This window comes from Pestalotiopsis fici (genome assembly GCF_000516985.1).
Source record: "Pestalotiopsis fici W106-1 unplaced genomic scaffold PFICI_Scf_4, whole genome shotgun sequence".
Lineage (NCBI taxonomy): Eukaryota > Fungi > Ascomycota > Sordariomycetes > Amphisphaeriales > Sporocadaceae > Pestalotiopsis > Pestalotiopsis fici.
The window spans coordinates 4,032,719-4,060,023 of NW_006917094.1; the positions used below are offsets into that span (position 1 = coordinate 4,032,719).

Genomic DNA, 27,305 nt, shown 5'->3' on the forward strand with positions numbered 1-27,305 from the left:
ATGTCTGCACCGTCGGCAGATGAATCCCAGCCGCCCGCCTTCAACTACGTCCTGGGCTTCCTGCTGGTCGGCATCGCCTGGGGCTTCACGACGCCCTTTATCCGCCGCGCCGCGCGCGACCACGACCCTCCCGCCCATCCGACGCTAGACCGCGACGACGTAAAGTCGAGCTGGCTGAAGAGCAAGGTGTACGGCGCCTTCTTTGCCGTGCTGGACCTCTTGAAGAATCCCCGATATGCCGTACCGCTCCTCATCAACCTGACTGGCAGCGTGTGGTTCTTTTTGTTGATCGGACAGGCCGGTATGTTGTTTTCGCTTTGCATGCCCGCGTTATCGACACCTTGAATTACCATTGATAGGGTTTGTTTGTTCGTAATGCTAACCAAGGATATGCACACCCGCAGAGCTGAGCTTGACGGTACCCATTGTGAACACTCTCGCTTTTCTATTTACGGTGTTAGGAGACTGGTGGGTTGAAAAGAAGGTCATTGATAGAAGTAAGTTGACTGTCCCCGCCTTGCACTTTCGAAGACCATCAACTTACTCAGGCATTGTAGATACGTGGATGGGAATGATCCTATCCTTGGGCGGAATCGCGTTATGTGTACATAGCAAATCAGGCTGATGATATATTCAATTCGTACTTGTTTTTCAACGTCATTGTCACTCGGTAGGCTTACTGTGCATGGACCAAATGCAATGCGCGACTGATATGGGAGAGATCCAAGTGACATGCTCATAATGGAATCTTCCTTGTGTCTGTATGGAGCTGATACTACTTCCTAACTCCTTGCTTGGAGAACTATGAGCCATTCACCGGGAGAGGTTCTGCCCATGTTGCCCATATGTCCGATGTAGAGTGTCGAGGAAACCGAGGACATGAATCTGATGCGATCGAGGCTGTGATGGAATATAGTCGTTTCAAGATATTGGAATGTCTTTTAGATACTGCGCCTCCAACAAGTTTTGCGCAATATTTAAATGACTTTATTAGTGGTTTCGGTCGCAACAAGAATTCGCAATGGCTTTGCATTCGGGTTGGCATGTACAAACTATCCAACATCTTCGGCTGTTCATGGTAGTGCTGCAGGATGATCCAGGCGGCAAGTTCGTTGGAAAATGAATTGAGCGAGAGCCATTCCAAGAGACAATGTGATCAGACGAGAGATCGAATAAGAGGATAGGCCGCAAGTGGTCTTGCCCCACCAAGTCATCATCTCGTAGAAGGGCACATGGGCTTTGGTACCCAGTTTTCAAACCTGTATTGGCAGAAGGAGGCAGCTTTACGATTCTCCTCATCTTGTCAAATTTTGCTTATCGAGTACTCGCTGACGCGTTCGAGGAAATTGCCTTGGTAGATATCATGAGTGCCCATGACGAGTACCGGCTGGGGCAGTGTAAGTCCTATGTCAAAGGAAAGTCAGGCACAAGATTGATCTCGAGGCAAGCAGGAGAGAATAATATGTCTTGAAACAGCCGGAATCAAAGCCCAGCTGTGGTGTGTAGACAACAACTATTTCCCGCACCGCCTTGGAGAAATGCAATTGTCTTTCGAGAGCATATGAACATGGTAATAGTGGCTTTAGGATCAATCAATGGATCAATGCAAAGGAAACAGTACCATCTGAGTCTTGCTCTTGGCATTCCAAAAACGAGGCCCTGGTAAAGTTGAAAGTGACAGGTCAAGGTTGGAGCGACCGTATCTGGCGAGCCATGTTGATCCATGATTGCTCCCCAGTGTACTGTTTCGAGCATGGCAAGCTGTTGCCAATTCGTTGGCACGTAGGGATTCGGGCAAACATTGTTTTGGCAAGGTTCGCAATCGTCGGTACACTACGACTGCCAAGACCAGATCGATACAAAGTATCAACAGTAGCCACCAAGCCATACCTACTCATGGCAACAGATCCATTTGTAGTGTTATAGTACCTGACTAGACAAATGGTTTGATGCTGGCTGACTGACGCGGAATGCCAATGCCGATAGGATGCTTCAGTTTGTGGAGGATTTACATTAAGGTAGGTAGGTAAGCGTAGTGTCGGGTCCGAGAACTCAAATTGCTGATCCCTCCTGGGGGCTATTCCATTGTCTGTCGGACCAGGCGACTTTGTGGAAGAGTCGAGAACAAATTTTGTCGTCTCTCAATATGGAGATTTCTGCTTGGCCCAGCCTCGTCCGAACTTCTCAAACAAACGAACGTCGTCAGTAGATGTATTTGCAGACAGTAGTAGCCGTGCTATTACGCGGTAGAACGGTGAGAGAGGGCTACTGCTTTGAACGGCCCTGAAGCGGCCAGTGCTGGTGCGGTGGGTTTGAGAGGAGGGAACTAAAGGGCCTAAATGCTGGTACCTGCGGCGGGCATTTTTGTGGGATGAACCCCTTTAATTCCAGTTTGGCATGCGCGTGGACTCTGTGGGAGGTATAGATCGGCGCTCAACTGGCTTGGCGACAATGAGTCGTCCAATGAACCTTGAACGACACCGGCCAAAAGACAAAAAGTCGCGGGCGCGACACAGGGATGTGGCTGTTCTATCCGCTTGCGACGCAACCCTCGTATTTCCTATTCAAGGGCGAGGAGCACGGATTGGGATGGCTGTTCGCCTGAGTTCCTGGAATGCATTGGGTATGCTAATAAGAAGGTTATTCGGCGGGTCTGAAATGACGATGGTCTGTTGATCCGCAGATAGGATCGCCTGCCTTATTAAGTATCCTCGTCCTACTTGTGCAAACACTTTGGATGTTTCCCGTGCTGTCATTTCACTTACTACATACGAGAGAACAAACTCAAGCAAGACGAAAGATATACCCTTAATCATCGTCCAAGCACCGCGTCCGAGCATAATCCACTACCAACACATTCAAGATGCGTGCCGCTGTTCTTCTCGCCTCTCTAGCCACAGCCGTTACGGCCGGACCGTTCCGTGTGCAGGCTGTTGAAGGCTATGATTGGTCTGTCACAAACTGGCAAGCCGGTTGCGACGACGAAGGCTGCCACTACGACTTCAACGTTTCGGCTCCGGCTGACGACAACAACCCAGCCCGGCCGGCGTTCCTGGCATACTGCACCGGCGGCGAGGAGGGTGGTCCGTACGAGGAGTGTGACCTGCTGGACGAGGCTGATGTTGCGCGCCGGGTTGTTGCCAAGCTCTTGCCGTCTACACCATCCAACACCAGCTCCGACGTTGTTGCGCACATTGAGCTGAGCTTCAAGTATACAGACCTCGAGACTTCGTAAGTGATTGGTCCCTTTTGCTATTACCATAATGTATATGCGCCTCGGTGGCAACGATCAAGTGCTGACCATGGACCTTTCGTTTGCAGCACCACATGGTGGAACTTCACGGGCGATGGTGATGTCTCTTACAACGAGGATACGACTACACCATTGATGAACTTTACGATCAAGCCCGACTCCATCACCGCCGCAGCATAAGAGGTCTGCCTCAAGGTGCTCTCGCGTGATTGGTGATGGAATGGAGCGCATATGATTGCATGCCGAGTGTGTGATCTTGACTTGTGCAGTGCAAGACTCCCAGCCGGTTGCAGGTAGCTTCTGGTTGCTCTCGTGCGACAAGATACGGGTTCCTGAGGGCGGGTACCCCAAGACGTCGAGACTGGGGGAATCCTTTTAACCCTTTCATATTTTTTTCTTCTCTGAATTTGACAAGACCCAACACGACTAGATTGTGTGGAAAGGCAGGGTCCTATACGATTATTGTATTGATGTTTCACAACGGAAACGCTGGGAAAGACAAGCATGTTGTTATGAATAGTAGTGCTGCTCCGCTCAAGGCGCGGTTTGATTTGCTGCAGCTCTGCAGATTGGAGGAGCAGAGAGAGCCCAGAATCCGGGGAATTCAGAACCCGGAGCCCACCAGGCAGTGGGGAATAGATTGACAATATTCAATCTAAGAAGCAATGTTATAGATCCTCCTACATTAAATAGCAGAGGAAATGGAATGCATGAATAGAATCGCCATGTTCTGTGTTCGTACAAGTAGCTTTGTGTCCATGAGATTATGGATATGCCTCAACAGAAACGTCGCTGCTGTCGATGAAACGGAGAGGATACATTCTCTGCTGATGTATACCCTCGTGAGTGAGTGTTCAGGATCAAGATTTGTAAGTAGGAGGTCACTCGCGGGTACAAGAGCAATCGCTTTCTTACTGGCTTCGTAGAAGTCAGGACCCGGTGAGTAATATGTAGTCGTATGATGAAAGACCAAGCTGCACACCTAGGGAATGAATACTTGGCATTAGTTGTAGCAAGGTCCAGTACAGTAAGTGAACAAGTCTGAATTGAGACAAGGACCCAGCCGATCGGTCATCCAGTAATAAGAGGTGAATCGCATTGTCAAATCAGGTTGGGTGCCCAATTTGCCGCAGCAAATCCTGTTGGAATCCGAGTTGGAACCCGAAGTTGATGTCTAACGCGAGACAAGACAAGAGAACCGACACCCAAAAGAATGCCGCTGCCTGAATGGGCCTTACGCAAGTCAGCGTGGCTTTGAGCTCTCTGCTTTTTTCTGCTTAGCTTACTTTGTACCTAGTGCAAAGCCGAATAATTACATCAGACCCCGCGCACCCGCCCCCACCAACTTCCTGTCGACTCCGGCGCTCGATACAAGTCCAGTCGGTTCAGGAGAAGCCTTGAAACTTTGTTTAAGCATCAGCCTAGAAGGCACAAGACGAACAACATAAGAAATCTCTCTGGCAATCGTTGCTACCTGATTTGTTCCACACTGCAGATAAGCCCACGACATCTGCCTCCCAGATCGCAAAGGCGGCTGTCATTGTCTGCAACTTTTATTACTACAACCAACATTTGTACGACACCCCGCGCCGGACGGGCCAAACGTCTCAAGCACCCTCGCATATATCCATCTTTCATTGCAATCATTACTCTCTCGTCGGGGACCACACTGGCCACAGCCACTACTCCGACGCCATGAATGTGCTCAAGCTACAGAGGTGCGTCAAACCCCATACTCAGGATACCGCGCGCGCACCACGGTCAGATCACTAACGCTTCCATCTCCAGGAAATACCCTCAATTCCAGCAAGGTGACATCTTTGCTCTGAGCGATGCCTTCCGGAAGCTCGATGTCGACGACAAAGGCTACATAGAAGAGGCTACTGCCATCAAGGCGACCCAACAGAGCGAGCACCAGCCTTATGATGTTGTTAGACAGGCTCTCAAGGAGGTCGAGCTTGACTCTTCCAGACGAGTTGAACTCGAGGACTATGTCGGTGTATGTTGCACTTTTCCGCTCCCATTTCCCACCCATTACTGCGAACCCCTTGACTGACCATGGATTCATGACACAGCTGATTGCCAAGCTCCGAGATTCATCGCCGGCACAAAAGCGCATGAACACGGGCGGCGGCGCTGGCGCTGCTGCCCCCTCACCTGGCATCGTCTCGCAAAGAACCGGTGGAGGTCACGCCTCCAAGGGCAGCATCGGCAAGATCCACGTGCAAGGTTCCAATGCTAACATTACACACACCATCAACGAGGATGAGCGTACCGAGTTCACGCGCCACATCAATGCTGTTCTTGCCGGTGATGCCGACATTGGCGACCGCCTGCCCTTCCCTACCGACACTTTCGAGATGTTCGACGAGTGCAAGGACGGTCTCGTGCTAGCAAAGCTGATCAACGACAGTGTGCCCGACACTATTGATGAGCGTGTCATGAACGTGCCTGGAAGGAAGATCAAGAAGTTGAATGCCTTCCACATGACTGAGAACAACAACATTGTCATTGAATCGGCCAAGGGTATTGGATGTTCGGTCGTGAACATTGGTAGCGGAGATATCATCGAGGTCAGAGAGCACTTGATTCTAGGTCTCATCTGGCAGATCATCCGGAGAGGTCTTTTGGGCAAGATCGACATCAAGCTCCACCCCGAGCTGTACAGACTTCTTGAAGAGGACGAGACACTCGAACAATTCCTCCGCCTCCCTCCGGAGCAGATCCTTCTGAGATGGTTCAACTACCACTTGAAGGCTGCCAACTGGCCACGCAGAGTCAACAACTTCTCGACCGATGTCAAGGATGGAGAGAACTACGCAGTTTTGCTTGCCCAGATTGGACACGAGTATGGCTGCAGTCGTGCCCCATTGCAAACACGGGATCTTCTTCAGAGGGCGGAAGAGGTGCTGCAGGATGCTGACAAGCTGAGCTGCCGCAAGTTCTTGACACCCAAGTCACTCGTTGCTGGAAACCCCAAGCTCAACCTTGCTTTTGTTGCCAACTTGTTCAACACACACCCGTGCCTCGACCCCATTACGGAAGAGGAGAAGCTCGAAGTGGAGGACTTTGACGCCGAAGGTGAGCGTGAGGCAAGAGTGTTTACTCTATGGCTCAACAGTCTGGACGTACAGCCAGCAGTGGTCTCATTCTTTGATGATCTACGTGATGGCACCATTCTACTCCAGGCTTACGACAAGGTTATCAAAAACTCTGTGAACTGGCGACATGTCAACAAGCGGCCCGCCCATGGCGGTGAGATCATGAGATTTAAGGCTGTTGAAAACACGAATTATGCCGTGGAACTTGGCAAGCAGAACGGCTTCTCGCTGGTTGGAATCCAGGGTGCCGACATCACGGACGGTGTCAAGCTCCTGACCCTGGGTCTTGTTTGGCAATTGATGAGAAAGGACATCACCTTGACCTTGTCAGCTCTCGCTCAGCGCTTAGGCAAGCGTGAAATGTCGGATGCGGAAATGGTTCGGTGGGCCAATGACCAGAGCAAGAAGGGCGGCCGAAACTCGGCTGTCCGCTCCTTCAAGGACAACAGCATTGCCAGCGGTGTGTTCTTGCTTGATGTCCTGAATGGAATGAAGAGCAGCTACGTTGACTACGACCTTGTCACGCCCGGCAACACTGAAGAGGATGCCTACATGAACGCCAAATTGGCCATCAGCATAGCAAGAAAGATGGGTGCCACCATCTGGCTCGTACCCGAGGATATCTGCCAAGTCCGCAGCAGACTTGTGACGACTTTTATTGGTAAGCAGCATCAGCCGTCCTCGAAACAGTCATTGTACATTGTAATCAATACTGACAAATGTTCACGTGTTAGGTTCTTTGATGGCGACATCCGAGAAGATGCAATAGAGGAATTTGGCGAATATCGTGATGATCAGCTTGCATCACCAACAAGGCTGCCTTTGACAGAAAAAGAAGAGAAAATAAAAGTTGACCTTCGATTTTTCAAGTTGTGCTGGTATCAAGCCATTGTGTTTAATTCTACGCTTAGCCTTTTTATAAAGTTTACCCCGAGCATGCTGCCATATTTGCCTTCCTAGGTTAGGTAATACCCATTTACCTACCTACCGATGCAGCAATGTTTCCATGCCTGTGCCTGTGCGAAGTAGAGCAATGTTGATGCCTATCAATAATATGTGCAAACATACCTATGGAAGTGAAGGCTACTTACTACTGACTGGTTACGTCAGACCAGCACTTGATCATAACCAGAAATAGTACGTTTCATTGAAGTGGGTAGGCAGCCAGGTTGACCCAGCATGAATTAATTATTGGACACTTTTCCCCCACTTTGACGCAGCAGCATACATCCATGTATGAAGAGGTAAGCAGGTAAAGTTTGTAAGGTTGGCTGAGCTCCAGCACAGGGAGGGAGGTACGCGCCTACCTAAGCATGAATGTATGCAGCCATATGTACGTACCCCCAGGCGGGGGAACCGGAAGCTTCAAAAAAAAGTGCCTGTCGGGAGCCGGATTACCCTTCGGGGCTTTACAGCTTTTGGTTGGGGGTGGGCTGTTGACTCGAGCTTCCTCTGGCTTCCTACAACGTTCCTGCTGCTGACCTCAGCTTCGGCTTCTGCGGGCCCAGATTCAATAAGAGAGAACACACACGCGGATTTTAAACGAGGGCATCGGGGACTGCCTGTAGTCGACGAGTATTTTTAGGAATTACTTTTCTCTCGGATCCTCCACCCATCAACAGCCTATTTCCGGTCGGTTATGCCTAGACTTTACTTCCAGACATTTCCTGAATCCTGAGAAATCACATCAATTTTCAATCAATTTTGCTTCGTTACACAAATACATTACAAAAAAGCATTCGGCTCGCGCCTGGAAACTGCAATCACTGCAGTTTCTTTTGTTTATAATAATTCGTTTCTTTTCTCTTCTGCTCATACTTTCCCGATTCGGAGGAAGCAAGTAGGAGGGACCCGACGTTCCATATTCAATCATAAATTTGGGGATCCAAGGATCTGCTTGATTCCATTTTCAGCATGGAGACAAGCGATCGCTCTTCAGAGGCAGTTAGCTTGCGACCAGCACTGGATGGTGTCATTGAGTCCCCAAACAACAATCTGGGCCTCAGGACCCCTTCAGAGAGTCCAAGTGAAGAAGACTATGATGAAGCCGAAGGAAAGCGGGTCAATGACATGCTTCGCCGCAGAAGTAGGAAAGATGGTTCCAACCATGTAGCGGAAGATACCTCTGGCAACACCACAAGCGGTGCTGCGAGTGACTACCCCAATGACAATCCTGGCTCCCGCGGAACACCAGGCAGGCCACAGCTGAGGAATGGCATGCAAAGCAAAAAGAGCTACGTTATTGCGTCCGACGATACCGAACTAAGGGATGTTCTTCGGAGAGGCTTGGAGAGGGTGCGTTCGTCCCGACTCTGCTTTTGGATACCTCTACTGACTCGAGACACCCAGGAGAAAGAAAAGACGAGACCATCGCGCAAGGAAAAGCTTAGAAGCATGGTCTTCACTAGGCAATTTTCGGCATTTGATAGACAGAACCGAAATGCTGCCAACAGTCCCTTTCAAGGCTTCTACGTACTCTTTTGGATTGCTGTTGCCTTTCTAATCATTAAAATGGGCGCAGAAAACTGGAGAAAGACGGGCAATGTCCTTGGAACAAATGAAATCATGAAATACATGTTCAGGAGAGATGGTGAGCGCAAAATTTGATACAATTCTCAAGATGAAAGCTAACAATGATTGATAGTTCTGGTGCTCCTCATCTCTGATGGCCTGATGTGTCTTCTGACTGGCTTCGGCTTGTTCTTACAGAAGCTGGTACTGAAAGACTGGATAGATTGGAACCGGACCGGATGGATAATTCAAAATGTGTGTCATGATTATGGCCAACATGCTTCTGCGCTCTTCTGCTGACAAGTTTCAAAAGGTCTGGCAATCAACTTTCATCGGCGCCGTGGTTGGACTGACGCTGATCCGGGATTGGCCCTGGACACATACCGTGTTTTTCGTCATGCATGGTCTCGTAATGCTCATGAAACAGCACTCCTACGCTTTCTACAATGGACACCTCTCGACAGCCTACGAAAAGCGGAAGCAGCTCGGAGAAAGATTGAAACAGCTTGAGAATATATCACCGGTAGACTTGCCGGCGCCGCAAACAAACACAGCGTCCTTTGCTCTCTCAACGTCTCATTTGTCTCGCCGCCCCTCGAAGCACGAGTATAGAGAGCGTCGCCTGTCAATTACCAGGTCGGATACCGCAGATGATATGGAGAACATCTCACAGGCGATAGAATCTGGGATACCGCTGAATATGGACCAGATCCAGTTGTTTGAGCGCATGATCAAGTGGGAGCTCGACGCCCTGACCGACGAGATCAAGGGTAGAGCCACGGATCCTGCCCACTGCTATCCAAACAATCTCACCGTCTATAACCAGTATGAGTTTATCTGCCTACCCACACTGGTATACGAGCTTGAATATCCGAGATCCGAAACCATCAACTGGGCATATGTTGCAGAAAAGGTATCAGCCGTCTTTGGGCTCATATTCGTCATGATCATGGTCTCCCAGGCATACATTTACCCCGTCGTCATCAGGGCCGTCAATATGAAGGACGAAGGATGGACACTAGGCGAGAGATTCCAAGAATTCCCCTGGATGCTAAGCGATCTCGTCTTCCCCTTCATGATGGAATACCTAGTAAGCACAATGCCCTATTTACCCCGTATACTATTAGCCTCGTGGACCAGTAACGCTAATAGAAGTCCTTAGCTTGTCTGGTATCTCATTTGGGAGGCTGTTCTTAACACTCTGGCCGAATTAACTCATTTCGCGGACCGGAGTTTCTACGATGCATGGTGGAATAGCGGTAAGCCGGCATACTCTCCAATATAGGAGCTTTGGAGATGACTAACAATATCACAGTCTCCTGGGATCAATACGCCCGCGACTGGAATCGGCCGGTGCACAACTTTCTTCTTCGACACGTCTATCACTCATCAATATCGTCGATGCGTGTCAATAAGCACACGGCAACCTTGATCACGTTTTTCTTGTCAGCCTGCGTACACGAGCTGGTCATGTGGTGCATCTTCAAGAAGCTTAGGGGATACCTGTTATTCTTGCAGATGACCCAATTGCCTCTGGTGCAATTGAGCCGAACAAAATTGCTGAGAAACAGAGAGACGCTTGGTAACATGATGTTCTGGATCGGTCTCCTCACGGGTCCGAGCCTGCTGACAAGCCTGTATTTAATACTATAACCAATTGCGGAGCGACGATGGAGCAGTGTTGAATAGCTAATCCTTAGATATCATGGTCCATGTGCTCCAAGATTGAGCGCACCGTATCAATAACACTCTTCTCCAATCCTGTGTACTCGAGTCTCAACACTTGTCTCGACTTTGTGTTATTGAACCGGTAAACGTCATCCGGCAGATCGTCGGCCACGTCCACGGGTGGTAGCTTGTCATTGAGCTGCGGAAAGTTCTTCCTAATGATATCTGCAATCCTCTTGTTGCTAAAATGGCCGCCCACAATGTAGAACCTATTACCCCCGGCCTCGGGCAGCGTCATTGCGCGGACGTGGGCTTCACCAACATCTCGTACATCGACCCACGTGTAAACCGGCGCCGTAGGCTCAATCTTGTCCTTCATCCGACCGAGCACCATGTCGCGGATGCGGTGATTCGATGTATTCATGGCGTCGAGGGACGGCAGGCGGCGCTGGACGGGACCGAAATTATAAGTGCTGTTGATGACGGCCAGATCAAAGCGCGGCTTCTCCTTGGCGATGAATTCCCATGCTGCACGCTCTGCAAACACTTTGCTGCAGCGATACGTGTGGGCCGGATCCATGGCCATCTCCCAAGACGCGGGGGCCCAAAAGGTCTCGTCGTAGACTGCAGCGTGGTGGCCCGGGTTGAGCATGGCGGCCGACGAGGAGGTAATGACCACGCGGCGCACCGTTGGGGCGTGGGAGGCAATGGATTGCAAAAGACCCGTTGTGCCCTTGATGGCTGGGTCGAGAAAGTCCTTGACTGGATCGACCACGTTTAAGTGGTAGGGCGATGCGGCGTGGATGATGAAGTCGAAAGGGGTAGATTGAAGGACCTACATGGCGAATATTAATCTCATGGACTTGGATCTCATGATAAAAGCAAAGAGTCATGTGTTTCCACATTGCATCACAGGGAAAAGAATAAATTGAGGAGAAGAATGCTTACATTGTCAAAAGCACCTGGCTGGGCTATATCCTCAACCACGGCATACTCGACATTCTTTGCATACTGCGCTTCGACTCCTCCAATGATCTGATGTCCTTTTTGTTTGGATCGTGCTGTTGCAACTACCTCGAAGCTGCATAATAGTCAATACCTAGATCCGATGAGTAACTGCTTCGGGAATATATGAGGAGTCCTTTACCCTTCCGCTAAAAGACAATCGAGAATGTGCGATGCTATGAAACCGCTTCCACCTATATCGATCAGTGAGATGTATTTTATAAGTCAAGATTGGATCCCGTGACTCAGTACCTGTGAGGAGCACCTTTCCCCCGGACGTGTTACTACCCACGGTCATAATACAAAAACTATTCTGAACCCGGAACAGGCAATCGTCGATTCAAGTATACGTAAGCGGCGAATTTTGTGTAATGAATCGATTGAATCGATCAAGTAAACAACATGTATTCCCTTGATAAAAGTGATGATGCCAACCATGTATGGAATCCAGCTATATTATCATGACGCCGAAGTGCCGGTGTTCCGATCCCGGGATACCCCACACAACACCGACGACATGCAACTTCGGGGGCTGAACCTGTGGTCGTTTGTAGTTTCTATATTTGTATCTGCTAGATCTCGTATCAATAGAACGTGTAAATATAGATCAAGCGTTGAGAAACTGTCATATACCCTTTGAGATCAGACAGGGTCACCTGGAATAAATAGAGGTCGATGAATATCTGCCCAGTCGTCGAGTAGAACACCTACACACACACACACACACACACACACACACACACACACACATCAAAATGCTTGCACCACCTTACTCCACAAACGCAAGCGGCAGCCCAAGCAGCCCCCTCCACGTGGCCGTGATTGGCGGCGGCATCACGGGCGTGACTCTGGCCCTGGGCCTCGAGGCGCGCGGCATATCGTACACCCTGTACGAGCGCACCGCCGCCTTCAAGGAGATTGGGGCCGGGGTGGGCTTCTCACCCAACGCCGAGGTGGCGCTGGCGGCGCTGGGACGGCACCTGCACGCCGCGTACAAGCGCGTCGCCATGGCCAACGGGGAGGACTACTTTCAATGGGTCGACGGGTCCGCGACCGACGAGGTCATTTATCGGCTCTACCTGGGCGAGCAAGGCTTCCAGGGGTGTCGGCGGAGTGACTTTTTGGACGAGCTGGTCAAGATGATTCCAGAGGAAAAGGTACAGCTGGGAAAAGCTGCCGAGGCCATTGAAGAGGTTGAGGATGGAGGTGTGAGAATACGTTTTCGAGATGGAACGCAAGACATGGCTGATATTGGTAAGTAGACTTTGGTCGGTCTTTATAGCCACTCAGCCATGGTAAAAAGAAGATATCCGCGCCGTGATAAGGCGTGCTAACATGTACTGGTAGTCATTGGCTGCGATGGAATTCACTCGAGCATTCGCCAACTTGTGCTCGGAAAAGACAGTCCAGCCACTCAGCCAACGTACTCACACAAGTTCTGCTTCCGGGCTCTGGTCCCGACCAAGGAGGCGCTCAAGACGCTCAGCAACGACAGAACGTCGACGCGCTTCATGTACAATGGGCCCAATGCGCACGCCATCACCTACCCAGTGACGCAGGACTTGCTCAACGTGCTCCTGGTGATATCCGACCCCAAGCCCTGGAAGACCGAGGACGGCAGGCACATTGCGCGCGGGGGGCGCAAGCAGGAGGCCGTCGATGCGTTTGCCGACTGGCACCCCGCGGTCAAGGCCGTGGTCGACTTGATGCCCGAAGAAATGGACAAGTGGGCCATCTTTGACATGATGGAACACCCGGCGCCGTTTTATGGAAAGGGGAGAGTGTGTATTGCCGGCGACGCCGCCCACGCCGCGGGACCTCACCTGGGTGCCGGCGCCGGCTTCGGCATGGAAGATGCCCTGGTCCTGGCCGAGCTCCTCCAGGCTGTAAACGAAGCATCGGATCAACGCTTTCGTGCCGACATGTGTCGCGACATGTTGAAGGTGTACAATGATGTGCGGTATGCGCGTACGCAGTGGCTTGTCAAGCAGAGCAGAGTGGCCTGTGACTTTTTTCAGTGGACCGACCCCTACGTTGGGAGTAGTACCGAAAGGTTTAGCCGTGAGATTACACGGATTTTTCACCAGATTTGGGAATTTGATATAGAAGGATCAGCAAAGGATGCGGTTTCGACATTTCGAGAGGGTGCGCTGAGTGGCGTGGCAAAGAATTGAGTTTCGGTCAAATAGAGATTGAAGAGATTGATACAACTTTAGATATATAATAATGGCTACGATTCATGGGCTGGGGATATCCCCAGATATTCTGTTTTCTTTCTAACACTTTTGCCTTTTACAGGAGGTTGCTGGGTTCGGCTGGTGCTTGGACTTACAATAGGCAATACATGATGACCTACCTTGACGTTAAAGAAGAAATTCGTTACGATAAGCTGTGGCCTGAAAGAATGATAATTGGGACCGAATACTTGTGCACAAGCTTGGGAGTGAATAACTGCACAGTACAGGTCCGTTGCTGGGTTGACAATAAAAAGTCGCGTCGCCGCTCAAACACCTTTCGACAGTACGGATTGCCCAACAACAAAACACCAAAGAAGCACGATACGCGGCGACGCGCACACATATAAGACACTTCAGCCAAGCACCCGCAAACAACCGCAGAGCCATCAAACAACATGAAGGAGATTGAGGGAGACTACTGGAAGGCCGGCTCCAACTGGATCGCCCTCTACGTGTTCCTTGCGTGCCTCCCCATTGTCGTCATCACCATCTTTGTCGTCAGCCACCTCCGCTACCGTCGACAGCTGAAGCGAGAGTCCGAGGCCTTTCTCCGCGGCACCGCCTGGACCTATCCGCACACGCCGCGTCCCCCCTTGGGCATGTCACCCGAGCCCGAGAAGAAAAAGGTCACACTGCTCCACCGTCGGGGCCGAAACCTGCTCAGAATCTACACCGAGGATCTCGAAAAGGAAGAGCGGCTGCGCATGCAGGCCGAGCGTGGCACTGAGGCTGATTTCAAGACTCCGACCAAGACTCCTATCAACAAGTCGCCGCTCAAGATGTCCTGATTTTACTGTTCTTCCTTGTATGGTTTCCCCACGGCGGGATACTGGAATACAAACACCTGACGAACATGTAAAGCAGTTGTGAGCTTTGAAGAAGGATTCTGTTTGTTGGATCTTCCATAGCCCATGACAAGATTGCTAATGTATCAATAGAAATGAGCGTCTTTGACTTGGAATCCAAAGCACGAGTGAGCTTTCCAAAAACAATGCAGGAAAACATTGTCGTCCCAGGATATCCGCTAGGAAATGGACGTTTTGGGCCAAGGAAAACATGGACAGGTTGATGGTGCGTTGACATTTGCACATGGATGATCATGCTCTTTGCAATGGCAAATATTCCCTTGGACCAGTTGATGAAGATCAAGAAGGTCCAAGAGTTGTCGAGCTCCGTAGAGTAATACAAGTCTTTGCACAATGATACCCAACTGCTGTTTGCTCACATCTAGGCATTTTTTCTCAAACATCCATGACTTGCAGGTGAAGACCATCATACGCATAGACAAAAAATCCAGCAGACGAGTCCATTTCGGTTCGAATAATGATGACCCCACCATGGACAGACTTTGTATATGCCATTGCGGCGTCAAAATGGCCAGAGACGGGTTAGAGACACATTTCGGGGGGTCTTTGCCGTAGAGGTCTCTTCTGTCACTAGAACAACACTAAAGCCTTGAACAGGATGTGGCACGAAGCCGAAGTTGACAGTCTCGGCGTCCCTTGATACTTCCCTAAGGCAACCAACCGCCTTGAACCTGGGCACGCAACAACAAACAAGAAGCTGCCAGGGCAACTGTCGTCCAGCGGCGCACTTTCAAGTCCACCCGCTCCTGCCTCGCCGCCTCTTGCGAGGAATTAGAAATCAAGCGCGGAGGAAGTCCAAGACAGAGTGCTTGATTCGGGCAAATCCTCTGACCTTTACTCTACCGACACAATTCCTACGCTCCAGACCACGATCCAATGTCTGGAAACAATTTTTTCTTCCAACAGCGATACTATCTTCTCGACAAGGAAATGGCAAAAGGACAGAAGCTTCGAAACAAACCGAGTCCCGGTGACCAGAACTCCATTTCATCAAATAAATCGAAAACGTCTGGCGGCGCGGGCGCCCCTCACAGAGACGGTAGTATTGAGAAAACCGGTTTCGGCGAGAATATCGTCGCCAAGGATCCTCCAGCGACTTCAATTCCTGCACTGCGACAAATTCAGAATACCGGAGAGACTTACCGTCCACCGCTAGGCTCGATTACGAACAAGGCGCAGGCAGCACCCCGAAATGGCCAGAATGTACACACTCGGACTGGCGAACCTCAACAGCCAAGATATATCCAGCAGAGCGTAGGCACGTCGCTCGAATCAAAGCTGTCTCACATTGTCAAGGTGCTAGATCGAGAGTCGGAGCGAATGCTGACTTCGGGACGGATCAAGAACCGTCAACGCGTCGTCTTCAAAAGAGTCTTTGAGGAAGTGAGCGAGGCGGCCGAGATGATGAACCAGTTGCAGACGCCCATGACACCTGCACAGGACAAGCTGGTCAACAAGGTGCGGACTCTGATGAGACAGGTTGGTGTACTGCTGCGCGAGTATGGGGATGTGGATTTGAACAAAGAGAACGTGCCTCCCGTCCAAGAAGTTGCAAACTAAACGGACCTTCAACCCCCTGGATGTAGCAAATAATGTATTGGTTAGCCAAACCAGCGGGCAAAATAAACACTTTTGACTTGTGTCCAAGAGAAAATAATATGAGAATAAAACATGCAGGTTTCAAAGTCCAATAAAGACCAAACTCTGGACACCCAAGAAGAGCAACCAGAAATATGGAACAAAAAAGAAGAAAAAAATGCGCCCGCCGGGAATTGAACCCGGATCTCTCGCTTGGAAGGCGAGAATAATAACCATTATACGACAGGCGCTGTAGTTTCAAGAGCTGCTAGGCAGCTTTGGTTGTCTGGTTGTGAAAAGGACCATTTAGTTTCACTTATGTTCCTGCCCAATAGTGCCTGAAGTTATTTATCAATCATTTGGCTTAATCATTATTCCATTCGAATCATTAATTTATCCGTTGATTGATGTACCTGACAGCTACCACCTACATGTATCATGGCACGACGTTACGAGGTACCAGGAGTCGACGGCCTGCATCGTGATGGGGAGTCAGCCAACGCCCTTGAGCGTGGAACTTCTGGTCGAATTACAGATGAGCCGAAGCACGATGAGCATTAGGTCATGGGACATGATGTGATGTATTTTACTTTATTCTCAGGATTCTCTCTGATAGGTATCTAGCCACAATAATGCACTACTACACTCTTCTCATGTAGACACACCGAGCCATTGTTTTTTGTTTTGTCCATCCTAGAACGCCTCGCTATGCAGGTAAAATTCAAGCATCCTCCGATTATTTTTTTCCCCCTCCAGACAGTCCTGCCAAGCTTGGGCTTTTATGCCATTCCGATCAACAGACCACCTAGCATTCCTCCAGTCTGTGTTGCCATCTGTGCCGTTTCAATCTCTCTTCGTACCCTCTTGTGGAGCAGGCGGAAGTTGTCCTCCAACTCCTTGCTGCCACCCACGTACTCGGAGTAGAGGTCGAGAAGGTGCATGGAAACATCGACACAGATGCCGACGTATCTGGGGTCGACAATGTGCTTCTGTATCCAATTGAGAATGGGCTGTACCGTCTCCTCGTCCCTGCCCTCCAGGGCCTCGCGCAATGCGGAACGGTGTCGGAGGGCCACCAGGAGAGTCAGTACCGTCAGCGGCGTATAATTCGGGGACGAAGTATCGAGCACCCGGTCGAGGGCCTGAACAAAGTGACCGCGTCGCAGATCCTTTTGCCACGGCTTCTCCTTGACGGACTTGTTGCGAGCGGCCGAGTTGCCCGCAATCACGACATCGGCGCCTTCGCCGACGAGGTCCAGGCGGTTGGCTTCCGCGATGCGACCCTTGCGCTTCCGCTTGGACTTGTCGTGTGAATCAATCTTGCCTGCCAGCAAGGCGGCCATCTCCTTTTCTCTCTCCTTCTCGCGCGCTGCTTCGGGGCCCGTGAGGCGGGTTCGCAACGAGAGAACACCCGACTGCATACCCACGGCCAAGTGTCTGTCATCGCCGTTTGCTCCCGAGGTGATGACCTTGACTGACAAAACAGGCGACGGGTACTTGATGCCTGCTACCACGTTCCATCCTGTGGTTTCAAAGACCTTGACGTGACCGTCCAGTCCACCAGACACTACGCGCTTACCACCTGATGCGAGGGAGAGGGAGGTGACGGTCTTTTGGTGGTTGGTGATGAGATGCAATGGCTTGGCGGCTACTAGGTCGAGAACGGAAATCTGCGACTCGGCGGCAGCGAGGACGGTTGTGCCCGAAGGCAGCGGCAGGACATCCTCGACGGGGTGGGCGTGCTTAAAGGTCATGACGGCCTTGCCCTGGACTCTAGGGTCCCAGAGCTTCACAGTCTGATCGTAACTGCCAGAAACGAGCATATTGGACATGGTGCCCGGCATAAAGGCACCACTTCGAACATAGTCCGAGTGGCCGACAAAGGTCGAGGTGCTGTTGTTGCTCGGCAGATCCCACAATCTCACGGTCTTGTCGTCGCTGGCGGACATGAGCGTCGTGAGGTCGGCAGCAGAGAACTGGGTCTTCCATGTTGGCTGCTTGTGGCCAGCCCAAGTCTTGAGGATCGCGCGCGAGTGAATGTCAAAGACCTGAATCTTGCCCGTATCGTCGCCCGCCACCATGATCTTGCCATCCCGTCGCACATCACCACTCCTTGCAATGTCCGAGAATCGCGTGATCGTCTTGACCAGCTTGCGCGTCCGTATCGAATAGAGCTGTACTCGAGTACCGGTGGTGACGGCAAAGAGGTCGTTGCTGACCGAACTCAAGCTGTTGGCGCTCACCGCGGGGAAGGTGATGTGGGTGATGGGATACTGCGTGGGCGAGGGTATGCGGAGCTGGTTCTTGAACGTCTTCCAGTATCGATGTTCTGCGGTCACGGGCGAAGGGCCCTGTGGCAGCTTCAGCTGCGGTAGCGGTGCTACTTCTGCTGCCATTGTGGGTGGTTTGCGACAAGCAGGCGTTTCTTGGTGCCGGCTGAAACGAATTTGCGTGCAGTTTGAGCCTCAATTCTGCTATGGTCAAAATTTCCTATGGAAACTTTCCAACTTTTTTTTTTATGGTCGTCGGTCAAATTGGATATTTTCTACCGATGCTCTAGCCGGTGTGGGGTTAGCGTCACAATCGATAAGATTGTTGCGTCCTCATAGAATGGACCCCGGCCCAGATTGCACAGTGGCCAAAGTCGGTGGTGCGGCTTAGGACGGTCGGCGGAGAACCCCAGATATTGCAGCACCACCAGCCAAAGATGCCGAGGCATAGCACAGCTTACCGCATTCTGGGGGAGGAGTTATTGGCATTCGATTCTTTACAAAACCAAAAGTCACAGACACTTTTGCTAGTATCTGCAGCTTTCTTCTAGTTCATGTCTTTTCCTCATTAGCAGGCGTCTCCATTTATCCATCATCCATCATGTATGCGTTACAAGGTTACTCCCACTTCAAGCACTTCAATGTCTCGTCTCCAAGCGAGTTTGTGGCTCATGTTGAAATCAACCGGCCTGAAAAACTCAATGCTTTCTACGAGGCCATGTGGGTGGAAATAGGGCAAATATTCGACAAGTTATCCTACGATCCTGACGTGCGAGCCATCGTCTTGACGGGCGCTGGCGAACGAGCCTTTACTGCCGGGCTGGACGTGCAGGCGGCGAGTGAAAGCTGGATCAACAAGCCGCCACCGGTGGATGGCGCAAGAGTGGCCAACTCTTCACGAAGGCACATACTCGAGTTCCAAGAATGTATCAGCAAGATTGAAAAGTGCGAAAAGCGTATGTCATTCATTTCTGATCACTGAAATTCGACCGCTACTGACTAGCATACAGCAACAATTGCTGTGCTCCACGGCATCTCGCTTGGCCTGGCCATCGACATGTCATCGTGTTGCGATATCAGAATCTGCTCCAAGGATGTCAAGCTGGCCGTCAAGGAAGTCGATATTGGCCTGGCTGCTGATATTGGCACCCTTAGCAGATTGCCAAAGATTGTTGGCAGTCTCTCTTGGGTCAAGGAGCTTGCATTGTCCGCAAGAATCTTTGGCGCTGAGGAGGCCCTCGCATTTGGCTTCGTGAGCCAGGTACACGAGAACAAGGCCAAGACGGTCGAGGCGGCCTTCAACTTGGCTGGCCTCATTGCCACCAAGAGCCCTGTTGCCGTACAAGGAACCAAGGAATTGGTCAACCACGCCAGGGACAATACCATTGCAGACAGTGAGTTTTTCCCTTTCACGGGCCTTGAGATGATTCGTCTACTAATTCCAGAGCAGGTCTCAAGTACACAGCCGTCTGGAACTCTGCCATGCTTCAAGCAAAGGATGTCCAGGACGCTTTGCTATCCGGACTGAAGAAGACCAAGCCGCGGTTCGAGAAGTTGTAGTTGAAAGATCTGACCGAGCTTATGACGGCTTCGTAGCAAAATGACGAGCTATGAACAGCAAAGTATTCGCTATGCGTTTCGGAGCCGCAGGAAAAATGATCTCATAGTCCTTGAATTTGAAGCTGTTCGCCGGAAGAAATATCAGATGCAGATGAGATGAATCAAAAGCCAAGAAGTGCATGTGAAGTGACTCAAATAAAGCAGTCCGGGGCGGTTCAAGCACAGCTTAGCGTCTCCTTTCCCCTTCCTTCACATCCCGATCAGAATCAGAATCTCGTTCAATCTCCTGTACTGTCTCCTTGAGACGCTACACCGGGTAATTAGCATCGTTGGAAAACAGAGGTTGCGCGACAAGTGTCCCTACGTCGTCGAGTCTGCGCTTCAGGTCTGAGACCTTGTTCTCGTTGATAAGAAGGTGCGTATCATCAAGGTCGTGGAGAATGTACTCGTTATTTTCGCTGTCGATATTCATGATGATAGATTTGATAGACGGATCGCACTCGACGAGTACACCTTTTGTGGCTCAGCCATTTCTTCACCGAATCATGCGGAACAGAGCTTACCTCTGCGCGCTTTAGGCATCTTGGGGCACCTGTTTGAGCTACAGCAAAGCGTCGATTTGTACTCTGTTTCGTGGGTTACGTTGGCAGTAATCAACAGTGAGGCTACGGTGTTGGAGATGTTGTTTTCCTGGTCGAGACGATGGGTACTGGGCGGAATGCTGATTACGGCCAAACAGGTGCGACGAGAAGAGATCGGCCTAAACATATGCGATAAAGGGATTACCGATGCTTGGCACGCCTTGTGGGGGTGGGACAGGTACGAAGTACATTACTTGTGCACAGTTGAAATCCACGTTCAACACATACTACTACATAGTACAGAGCGTACTAGGTATGCATGGCGACGTGGGTTTCAACGTCTTCAGTACCTTTTAGGAACGTTCGGGGTTGAAGGTCGCGCCACAACCGAAGAAACAACCTTAGCTACCTAATTAATGTACCTAGCAAGCAAGACAAGCCTGCTGCGGATGGCCTGGAGCTTGCGCATCATGGCATGCGCTGAGCCGAGTGCTTGCTGCCGGGTCGACCGGCATTCCACCTTCAATTACGAATACATGCCTACTTCCACCTGCCTCCCTGCCAACTTAGCAATCTTTACTTGTATTTTCTCAAAGTTGTAGAATATCTATCTGATACCTTCATTGTGCCCAAATCGGACTTGGTTCCTTCAAGGTTGAGGGGCATTTCGGCTATCCAGAAGTCTTCAAGACAATCGGCAATAACGTTTCCTGGTATCAACTTTCTGGGCAGTAGTGTGGTATTATTACTGCTTCGTGGTCCACATTTCGTCGTACCGAATACTACTTACTCCCTCCCACTTGGCATGCAAACGTCATCGCTTTTATGAGCACATAGTTTGGTAAGATAGAAAATGCCATTTTCACACCACTTTTCAATTCATTTTGGTTTGCATCCCTTGTTATCACCTTTGGCCTCGTTGTGGTGCATATTATACCCTGTTCAGTGTGCCTTCTTCCCCCATCAGAGACCTCGTGCTGGCAGGCTTGAAAGCGGTTGCGGTTGGTCCCTCAGCGGTGCATTACGCAAGCTCCAACTTCTTTCGGCGGCAGCACAGCAAATAGTCGCAAAAAGCTCCAGTCCCCCAACCACCCACCACCGGGGAGTAAAGTTTATTGACTTTGTTCTCTAACCATGCTGTAGCCCGTATATCACCTACCTGGGTGCCGTTCAATTCTTTCGCTCCCTGAAAGTCATAGGTTGACTCGACGGGGTACAGCGAGTTCTCCCAAACCTCCACCTATCTTACCTTGGGAAGGAGACCTTGGTTTCGACGCTCCTAAAGATGTCCTTTGCTGGGTCTGGAAACAACGCCAATCTGGACAATGATGGCGGTGATGGGTCCGGTAGTGCTTTCGACGTTGGCACTAGTCCTTTTGCCTGGATACTCGTACCAATTTGTATACTCGTCGTCGCCGCAATAATCATCACCGTGTTTCGCTATAGGAGGCGGAACAAACAGAGAAACTCTCATGGTATGGTTGCATTGCAGCGAGATCTGGAAGCCCTGGGACCTAATCGGGTACGACGTTCGACAAATACGCGCTGGCAGTGGGCTGGAGACGGACCGAGAAACGGCAGAAGAGTCGGTATTGGTATAGGCAGTCGGGAAGAAGGTCTAAACGAGCTCGGGGAGGCCCCGCCCGCATACTCGCCGCCGCAGAAAAATCCGAATGATGATGTAGAGTTGCACGACTATGTCGCTTCGCCAACAGTCCACGAGCCAAGTGCAACGCCTCCCTCCCAGGTACTCCCAGCCTACGGCGAAGCGCAACATGGCCACAACGTGCCCAATCCACCTGGCAATACGCTTGACGGTGCATCGCCTTCTGCACCTGCGCCTGCGGTCCTGCCCGTGCGCTAGAAGACGCCTGTGCAATGGGATAATCCATGTATACCGATTTTGGGGCCACCGAAGCGGTTGACCCTGCAACATAGGACTCCAAGTGAGACCTAGAGGCATGTCATCCAGTGCAAACTTCCTCCTCTTCTAGACCGGAATATTGCAGATGGCGTGCTGCCGTTGATTGGAATCCGAATAAAAACTTGGAACAACTGGCGTGGCCATCAATCCGCGTCACCCTCTGTCGGAAGTCCTGCGCAGCATCTATTTGCGCCAAACAAACCCATTTTGGAACTGGAGCCCAAGAGGAGAACGGTTATGATGCGGAACAAGCTCGCAGCACCTAGCATCATACTATAGCCTGGTGTGATAACCAGCGATCGAGCGGTATGGGAGAAATAGAGATAGTCTTATGAGTGGTACTATGATCAACAACCTACAAAGGACGTATACAAGTTGTGCTGGGACCGATGTCGTCGTTGTCAACGGGAGCAGCGCAAACCTGATTGGAGAGCAGCTCGAGCTGCAAAATCGCAACGGCTAACTTTCAAAGTAATGTACAGAATATTTCTTCAACACATGATGTTCATAGTGAAGCAGTGCAAGGGTTAATCGGGTGAGATGCGATCGGTGATACAATGTATTGACAGTTTTCAAAATATGTACATATGAACTGAAAGCTTGCGCCATCTGACTTGGCTCATCGGCGAGCTCTTGTCGACAAGCATGCCCTTTGCTGCTACCCAGATCAACGCTTACAAGGCATCGATATCAGCAACATGGTCAGTGACGAGACATGTCCAGTCCGAGGTGTTTGTGAAGATGGTGTTGCCGTCGTCGGAAGTTTGTCCCCAGCTGAGTGTGACACCCAACTGCCAGAAGAGATCCGCAGCGATACCATCGGTTGACAGCGCGGTTGCCTGCCATGGTGCTTCGATGGAGCAGTGGTTGGTCGGCGCACCGTCTACGAAAAGTTAGCTATAATTGCGAATGGGGGCTTTGCGCTTCCAACGACTTACACTCTTCGAATAAACATGGCTTTCCGGCGGCTACGCAGGCAGCGCCGTGAGTCGAGATCCAGTCGTTGCCCCAGTCGTAGTCCTCGCCCCAAGAGTTGGGGTACAGGTGGAACGTAGCAAAATCCAAAGACGTGATGTTCAAGAGGGCAACAAAGTCGGTGCCTTCACCGTACGTGTAAGGGTATGATCCATCGCCTGGGAGACCGAAGCCTTCAATACCAGTCGTGACCAAGTGGTTGGAGTCGAGGCTCTTGATGTACTCGGAGGTTGTCTTTGCCCAGTTGTAGATGACGCTCGTGTCACAGCCATTGCAGCGAGGCTCGTTGCCGAGTTCCCAGGCCAGGATGGCGGGCGAGTCCACGAAGCGCGAGACGACGGCCTTGATGTAGGCCTGATATTGGGCCTGAGAGGCCGCATCGGTGTACCAGGATGTCTTGCTACCGCCGAACGCGTTGATGTAGGCCTGAATACCACCATAGTCGTCCCACTGGTTCACAAAGGGGATCACCAACTTGATGCCTCGAGCCTCGGCTGCCGAGACAATGTAGTCGAGGCGCTCCAGACCATCGGCTCCGGTGTTGATGGTAGATCCGCTGGATGACAGGTACTGGAAGTAGACTGTGCCTGAAGCCGGAATCGTGTTGACATCGTTGAAGCCCCAGATACGCAGAATCTTGAGTCCGCTGTCGACCAGGTCGTCCAGAGTGGAGTCCACGTCGTCATTGCTCGTGAGGAAGGAGATCCAGTAGCTATTAGTGCCGGGATAGTACTTGGTGACGCCGTCGAGGTTGAACAGCGTGCCATCTGTCGTCGGGAACCCCGTGGCCGTGGCTGCCCCCGTCGATGTTCTGGTGCTGGTCGCCGCCGTAGTAGTGGTGGCGGCGCTCGTGCTTGTGGTGGTGGCCCTGGTCGTTGTAGAAGTACGCACTGTCGTGCTCGTTGCAGCTGTAGTAGAGGTGGCCGACGTGGCAGCGGTGCCTGCTTTTAGAGTAAGAAATCAAGTCTAAGTGGCATTGTCTTTGGGAATATTCAAAGGACTCACCAGGAACGCATTGTGAGTAGTAATCGTTTTGTACTTGGCACACGGCTCCAGAAACGCAGGTTGTTGCGCCAGTCCAGGTGAGACCTCCACACTGTGCATACAATGGCTGCTGGGCTGTAGCAGCCACGGCTAGAGACAAAAGGCCTGCAAAGAACTTCATCTTGTTAAGAGCTAGAATGCGAGATACCTAGAAACTGGCAGAGTCAAATTGCAGGCAACCACTGGTCCAAGTTCTCACGTCCCGGGTGCTGCTACTTATACTCTGTCATGGCAAGGTTGCGGTCGGCTATAGACTTGAGCCGCATATTCGATGGCGACCTAGCGATATATTATGGATGGTTCGCGTCGACTTAGTCATTTACTCCAATTCACGGAAGAAGCTGATTGATGTAAGTGCCCAGGGCCGTGTAACTTTTAATTCCATCAATAGGCATCCCGCCCCTCCCATATGGAAGGGGAGTGGAGAGCGTTGCCCCTGGAGTGGTGGACTAAGTATCAGTGAGGAGGAACCTAGGGAGGGATTCTCCGCACCCCGTTGTAGCAAGGATGGCGGGAACGCCATAGATTGATCTGCCCTGGGCTACTACTGTAACCGACTACCACTCGGTTTCGTTTGTGCCTGTTGAAAAGGGTGACAGACGCAGGGCCAAGCTTTCAGAGTCTGCAGTGACATCTTGGTATTGGGCACGCTCTACATGCTGCGCGCGCGCTAGCAAATGTTATACTAGATCATCAATACAAAACTCAGCTAATCAAACCCCTGTGCAGCCGCCCTGACCCACGTACCATCCTTTCTCAGAACAATTGTTTCCGACGAGCTTATTATGTTCTTCCTGGTGAATGATCATGGCATGACTCTGGTAAGTTCACAGCCATGATGCAAGTTGCAGCGCTTTTCTGGAAACATACATGTGAGCGCTGTCATCAAGAGTGTCTAATGTGTTCTCCAGCTGTCTCGACTAAAATGTAGACTACGCGATTCGGCAAGTAATTCGATTCTCCTCTAGGCAGCCAATCATGCCGGGGCCAGGAACTCCGAATCGCTCTTTTCGGGCAAGCTAAAAATCCAAGCCAAGACTAGGGTCAAGTCACCAACGGCAAACGTTGCTTGTTTGCATCGCCCACACCTAAATGCATGTGCACATCAACTTTCGAGAACAATATCGACTGACGGCGGCTCGCTTCCAGTCATCATGCGATGTGGCAGCTCGTTCTCTAGGGTCGCAACCCGAATTGCCGCTCCATGTCCAAACTATAGCTGGGTCCACGGTCAGGGGTGCCAAGCGAAGAAGCCAAAGCCCATTCTAGGCGTGGAGCTGATGCCACTCCGCGGGACCAAATTCCAGTCCGTTCTTGGGGCTCCCCTTTACACACTCGGAGATCCAAACAGCAAGGAACTTATTCTTCGGAACGGATGTTACTTCGTTCCAGCGAACAGTGTTTAGTCTGACATTTCCTATAGCTCTCTGATCCTGGCCGTAGTGTCCTCCAGGATATGTATGTATACGCTCTCATAGTACATGTTAAGCCCAAACAAGCCCTTATATAATTCTACGTGCAATAATCTGTATAAGACTCGGCAAATCATCAGCATGCAATCCTCTTGATTGCTGAAGCCCTGCAGCATAATACACATGATTTCGGTCGGTCTTGTCGTTGGAAGATCGAGTTGCGCAATTAGCATACATGCGCTTACAAACATCGATGATGTATGTCATGTGATACACGAATCGACAACATCAGAGCTGGAGAATTGATCTCCACTTAGTGAGCCATTTGCTTCGTACATAGTCTTATTCAGCCAAGAATTTAGTAAAAGAGTCGCTGGTGGCTCGTGGACAAAGCAGTAATAAACCGTGGTACGAAATGGCCAGGAATAGGGGGCACGTAAAAATGCTAAAATTGCGAGTGGACGATTCGGATGTTACTCGCTACACGAACTACACAAATAGTTCATGATAGTTTGAACTATGGACAGGTAGCCATGTAGAAATATGATGCTTCCGCCAGGTTTAAGAGTGATAAATCCCCAGCGGAGCATGATTCTAGTCCGCCTTGGGTCTATTTTGACTTGATGTATTGACAATCGCATTGACAGACAACACAGAAGAATGTGATTTCCGCTTTGATGCTTCATGTTAGTAATCTGTTCTGAGAACTATGCAATATAATATGTTTCGTTGGGTAATGGTGATGCTGTTTCTCATGTGTGTCATGTCTTGGAGAAAGCAATATTTTCTCCAAATAGTAAATAGTTCCAGAAAAAAAAAACAAATATGCAGGAGACGTGTTTAGATGGCTGAGAGACTCTGCCAGGGAAAAGCATAATAGAAGCAGTCGAGATCCCTTGGTGTTCCTTTGGACAGATGGAGTTGCCATATGCATGATATAGTCGGCGACCGTATCAAAATCACCGTGAACAAGTGATCAGCGTCCGCATCAATACTATCACAGTGAAAGACAGACAAGGCAAATTATCTTTGAGGCCATTATCTACTACGCAAAGGCAAGTGCGAGAAGTCCGTTGCTTCACACAATCAAACCCCCAATTCAGGGTCAACGCTCTACTTTGAAACTTGACTCCATCTGTAAGGATGTGCAAGTTATAGACTACCTACCTACTTAGTTGCCTTGCTACCTACCCAGGTAACTGGCAACTTCCCTTATTTCTCAAACACAGGCCAGGCACCGGTGAAATCCAGAGGAAACCGCAAACGCAACTGCCCAATCAACAACTAGATCTGCTCGTCGGCTGTCTGCGTACATAGGTA

General features: G+C 50.6%; 12 protein-coding genes across 12 annotated transcripts; 9 read left to right on the forward strand and 3 right to left on the reverse strand.

Annotated features, from left to right (window-relative positions):
- Nucleotides 1-625, forward strand: PFICI_07204 (uncharacterized protein; the record flags this gene model as incomplete). The annotated part of the gene is made up of 3 exons (XM_007835785.1): nucleotides 1-301; nucleotides 405-497; nucleotides 558-625. The coding sequence occupies 3 exons, from the start codon at nucleotides 1-3 to the stop codon at nucleotides 623-625; spliced, it is 462 nt and encodes a 153-aa protein (XP_007833976.1).
- A 2,238-nt stretch (nucleotides 626-2,863) lies between these two features.
- Nucleotides 2,864-3,433, forward strand: PFICI_07205 (uncharacterized protein; the record flags this gene model as incomplete). Its single annotated transcript, XM_007835786.1, has 2 exons — nucleotides 2,864-3,231; nucleotides 3,322-3,433. The coding sequence occupies 2 exons, from the start codon at nucleotides 2,864-2,866 to the stop codon at nucleotides 3,431-3,433; spliced, it is 480 nt and encodes a 159-aa protein (XP_007833977.1).
- Nucleotides 3,434-4,948: 1,515 nt separating this feature from the next.
- Nucleotides 4,949-7,123, forward strand: PFICI_07206 (Fimbrin; the record flags this gene model as incomplete). The annotated part of the gene is made up of 4 exons (XM_007835787.1): nucleotides 4,949-4,971; nucleotides 5,042-5,252; nucleotides 5,329-7,015; nucleotides 7,089-7,123. The coding sequence occupies 4 exons, from the start codon at nucleotides 4,949-4,951 to the stop codon at nucleotides 7,121-7,123; spliced, it is 1,956 nt and encodes a 651-aa protein (XP_007833978.1).
- Nucleotides 7,124-8,268: 1,145 nt separating this feature from the next.
- PFICI_07207 (uncharacterized protein) lies at nucleotides 8,269-10,518 on the forward strand (the record flags this gene model as incomplete). The annotated part of the gene is made up of 6 exons (XM_007835788.1): nucleotides 8,269-8,649; nucleotides 8,704-8,944; nucleotides 8,999-9,120; nucleotides 9,179-9,955; nucleotides 10,028-10,124; nucleotides 10,181-10,518. 6 exons carry the CDS (start codon nucleotides 8,269-8,271, stop codon nucleotides 10,516-10,518), a joined length of 1,956 nt encoding a protein of 651 aa, XP_007833979.1.
- Nucleotides 10,519-10,561: 43 nt separating this feature from the next.
- Nucleotides 10,562-11,836, reverse strand: PFICI_07208 (uncharacterized protein; the record flags this gene model as incomplete). The annotated part of the gene is made up of 4 exons (XM_007835789.1): nucleotides 10,562-11,368; nucleotides 11,482-11,614; nucleotides 11,681-11,732; nucleotides 11,791-11,836. The coding sequence occupies 4 exons, from the start codon at nucleotides 11,834-11,836 to the stop codon at nucleotides 10,562-10,564; spliced, it is 1,038 nt and encodes a 345-aa protein (XP_007833980.1).
- A 457-nt stretch (nucleotides 11,837-12,293) lies between these two features.
- On the forward strand, nucleotides 12,294-13,712 carry PFICI_07209 (uncharacterized protein; the record flags this gene model as incomplete). The annotated part of the gene is made up of 2 exons (XM_007835790.1): nucleotides 12,294-12,792; nucleotides 12,886-13,712. 2 exons carry the CDS (start codon nucleotides 12,294-12,296, stop codon nucleotides 13,710-13,712), a joined length of 1,326 nt encoding a protein of 441 aa, XP_007833981.1.
- A 458-nt stretch (nucleotides 13,713-14,170) lies between these two features.
- PFICI_07210 (uncharacterized protein) lies at nucleotides 14,171-14,563 on the forward strand (the record flags this gene model as incomplete). Its single annotated transcript, XM_007835791.1, has 1 exon — nucleotides 14,171-14,563. The coding sequence occupies one exon, from the start codon at nucleotides 14,171-14,173 to the stop codon at nucleotides 14,561-14,563; it is 393 nt and encodes a 130-aa protein (XP_007833982.1).
- A 954-nt stretch (nucleotides 14,564-15,517) lies between these two features.
- PFICI_07211 (uncharacterized protein) lies at nucleotides 15,518-16,201 on the forward strand (the record flags this gene model as incomplete). Its single annotated transcript, XM_007835792.1, has 1 exon — nucleotides 15,518-16,201. One exon carries the CDS (start codon nucleotides 15,518-15,520, stop codon nucleotides 16,199-16,201), a length of 684 nt encoding a protein of 227 aa, XP_007833983.1.
- A 797-nt stretch (nucleotides 16,202-16,998) lies between these two features.
- On the reverse strand, nucleotides 16,999-18,615 carry PFICI_07212 (uncharacterized protein; the record flags this gene model as incomplete). Its single annotated transcript, XM_007835793.1, has 1 exon — nucleotides 16,999-18,615. One exon carries the CDS (start codon nucleotides 18,613-18,615, stop codon nucleotides 16,999-17,001), a length of 1,617 nt encoding a protein of 538 aa, XP_007833984.1.
- Nucleotides 18,616-19,090: 475 nt separating this feature from the next.
- Nucleotides 19,091-20,049, forward strand: PFICI_07213 (uncharacterized protein; the record flags this gene model as incomplete). Its single annotated transcript, XM_007835794.1, has 3 exons — nucleotides 19,091-19,445; nucleotides 19,500-19,883; nucleotides 19,940-20,049. 3 exons carry the CDS (start codon nucleotides 19,091-19,093, stop codon nucleotides 20,047-20,049), a joined length of 849 nt encoding a protein of 282 aa, XP_007833985.1.
- Nucleotides 20,050-21,915: 1,866 nt separating this feature from the next.
- Nucleotides 21,916-22,494, forward strand: PFICI_07214 (uncharacterized protein; the record flags this gene model as incomplete). The annotated part of the gene is made up of 1 exon (XM_007835795.1): nucleotides 21,916-22,494. The coding sequence occupies one exon, from the start codon at nucleotides 21,916-21,918 to the stop codon at nucleotides 22,492-22,494; it is 579 nt and encodes a 192-aa protein (XP_007833986.1).
- A 734-nt stretch (nucleotides 22,495-23,228) lies between these two features.
- Nucleotides 23,229-24,694, reverse strand: PFICI_07215 (mannan endo-1,4-beta-mannosidase F; the record flags this gene model as incomplete). The annotated part of the gene is made up of 3 exons (XM_007835796.1): nucleotides 23,229-23,437; nucleotides 23,493-24,470; nucleotides 24,535-24,694. The coding sequence occupies 3 exons, from the start codon at nucleotides 24,692-24,694 to the stop codon at nucleotides 23,229-23,231; spliced, it is 1,347 nt and encodes a 448-aa protein (XP_007833987.1).
- Between the last annotated feature and the right edge of the window lie 2,611 nt (nucleotides 24,695-27,305).